General features: G+C 44.8%; 1 protein-coding gene across 1 annotated transcript in view; it reads left to right on the top strand.

Annotated features, from left to right (window-relative positions):
* lama5 (laminin, alpha 5) overlaps positions 1–2,500 on the top strand; it is a gene marked incomplete at its 5' end in the record, with an annotated part of 136,262 nt that overhangs the window by 123,489 nt on the left and 10,273 nt on the right. Inside the window, one exon of the mRNA XM_080031653.1 lies at positions 401–544. Within this exon, the coding sequence (XP_079887779.1) occupies positions 401–544 (144 nt within the window). The remainder of the gene's footprint in view (positions 1–400; positions 545–2,500) is intronic.

The raw sequence follows: 2,500 nt of genomic DNA, 5'->3' as shown, positions 1-2,500 counted from the left end.
TGGATGGATGGATGGATGGATGGATGGATGGATGGATGGATGGAGGGAGGGAGGGAGGGAAGGAGGGAGGGAGAGAGGGAGGGATGGAGGGAGGGAGGGAGGGAGGGAGGGAGGGAGGGAGGGATGGATGGATGGATGGAGGGAGGGAGGGAGGGAGGGAGGGAGGGAGGGAGGGAGGGATGGATGGATGGATGGAGGGAGGGAGGGAGGGAGGGAGGGAGGGACGGACGGACGGACGGACGGACGGACGGACGGACGGACGGACGGACAGACAGACAGATTTAGATAGATTTAGATATTTTTTTCTTTCATGAGAAAAATGTAAAACTCCACACTATCATTAAACAAATTCCAAAAAAATAATCTATGAAATCCTAATTCCTTCTTGTGATTGGTTCAGGTGGCTCGAGAGGCTCACTTCTCCGGTCAGAGTTATCTGGACCTCGGTCTGTCAAACATCTCGTCACTGAGGAAGAACTTCTACTCCAGCTTCAGCTTCAGGACACAGCAGAAGGAGGGGCTCATGTTCTACCACCAAGACACGGTAAGAGAGACAGACAGACAGACACAGGGGTTGACACTAAGGTTTCAAATGCACTTGCCCATAGGGCAAGTACAGGTAATGTTTTACTTGCCCGAATGTTGTGTTCACTTGCCCAAAAAAAACTGTTAAACAATGATATATACAGTATAGGCTAATTGAATTATACATTTTAGCGATCTCTTATCTCTTAAATGCAAACACTGCTTACTAGTCTCATCCTGACCACATAAAACGAACAACAATTCATATAAGCCTATATCATGACATCACACACTACACCAAGCGCTTGGTCCTGCTGCAGCATCGTGAAAGGGCCTCTTTTTGCCATGCACCTTGCCCAGGGGCTCAGAAAACTCAGTCTAGCTCAGAGTCAAGCTGAATGTTAGCTTCCACAGAAAATGTTTTACTTATTTAAAACGGTCACATTGTGCCAAAAATTGATCATGTGCCATAAAATTATTAAAGTCCACCATGTTAAAGCTATTGCCCAGTTATACTGTAAGTAAGGAGGGGGATCATTAATTTCTATTCATATTGATACCATTATAAAGACTCCACAATCCAAATCTTTATCGATACCTTTCTATTATTTTGTTTAAAGAGAACTGGTATTATTGCTTTAATTGCTTACAAGATGAGCAGAGCTCAGGATAGGACTTTAAGCAGGTCATAATTCCATATTTAGGCCTACTATTTAGTTTATATTGCTGGGAAAACAAGTTTTTTACCCAAACTGTAGGCTATTATTCAAGCTTCCCGCGAAAAACTCAAATTTCTTATTTTCTTGATGTTACATTTGAACACATCATGATGTCATTTTATTGACCTTTGCCTAATAATCATTTTACTGAGCCGACCTGAACACATCACATTTGAACCGTTTGCGATTTTTTTTTAGCTAACTAGGTCTTATCCTGCAGATTTTAATATGGATTTAAAAACTATCCGATTTTTTAACTGCGGGACTTGTCACTTGCTACAGTCTCTCGTTTGTTGATCACCGCTGCATTGAATGAATGATGAGACGGTGCGGAGCCCGTCTGCAGCGGCAGCGGCTCAGCAGACAAGAATTTTTTTTTTTTTTGGAGACGGAGCGGGTGGAAGGAGTTTCTTCAAGACAGTCGAAGGTAGAACACTTTTACAGTCCATGATGCGGTCCAGTGATGGAATAATACGCTGAAGTAGGCCTAATTAGATGAAAATGACCCGACTCGATATTTAAAATTATATAATGTGACCTAGCCTACTGGACTCCATAGCGGTATCGATAAGCTCAAACGTTAATGATTTCTGGGTTTTGAATATAGCGGAACCAGGTCCGTAGGATAGAGCCGGCTTTCGGAACGTAGACAGCGAAACTGCGCGCACACAGGCTGTGTGTGTGTGTATAGTGTGTGTGTGTGTGTGTGTGTGAGAGAGAGAGAGAGAGATAGAGAGATCGAGTGCGAAAGAGCGACCGTGATGCTGCTGGCTGCCGCGCGCAGCTGCTCAATTGCGAATATAGCCGATCTATTTTGTGTGAGTTAGCGGGGGAAAAAAATGTTTTGCAGACTGTAAAACACATGAATACATAGCCTAGACTACAGCCAAACCCTCTAAAATCCACTTGCCCGTCAGGGCAACCAAGAAGCAATCTCAACTTGCCCAAACATTATTTTCAGTTGCCCCGGGCAAGCGGGCAACCGTTAGTGTCAACCACTGCAGACAGACACACAGACAGACAGACACACAGACAGACAGACACACAGACAGAGAGACACACACACACACACACAGACAGACAGAGAGACACCCACGGACATACAGACAGACAGACAGACAGAGAGACAGACACACAGACAGACTGACAGACACACACACACAGACAGAGACACACACACACACACACAGACAGACACACACACACACACACACACAGGCTTCTGGACACAGCAGAAAGAGGGACTCATGTTCTAC

The sequence above is a fragment of the Ammodytes marinus genome (assembly GCF_949987685.1).
Source record: "Ammodytes marinus genome assembly, chromosome: 7".
NCBI lineage: Eukaryota > Metazoa > Chordata > Actinopteri > Uranoscopiformes > Ammodytidae > Ammodytes > Ammodytes marinus.
Note: the sequence above shows the minus strand (reverse complement) of the source record. Positions and strands in the feature narration are given on the sequence as shown.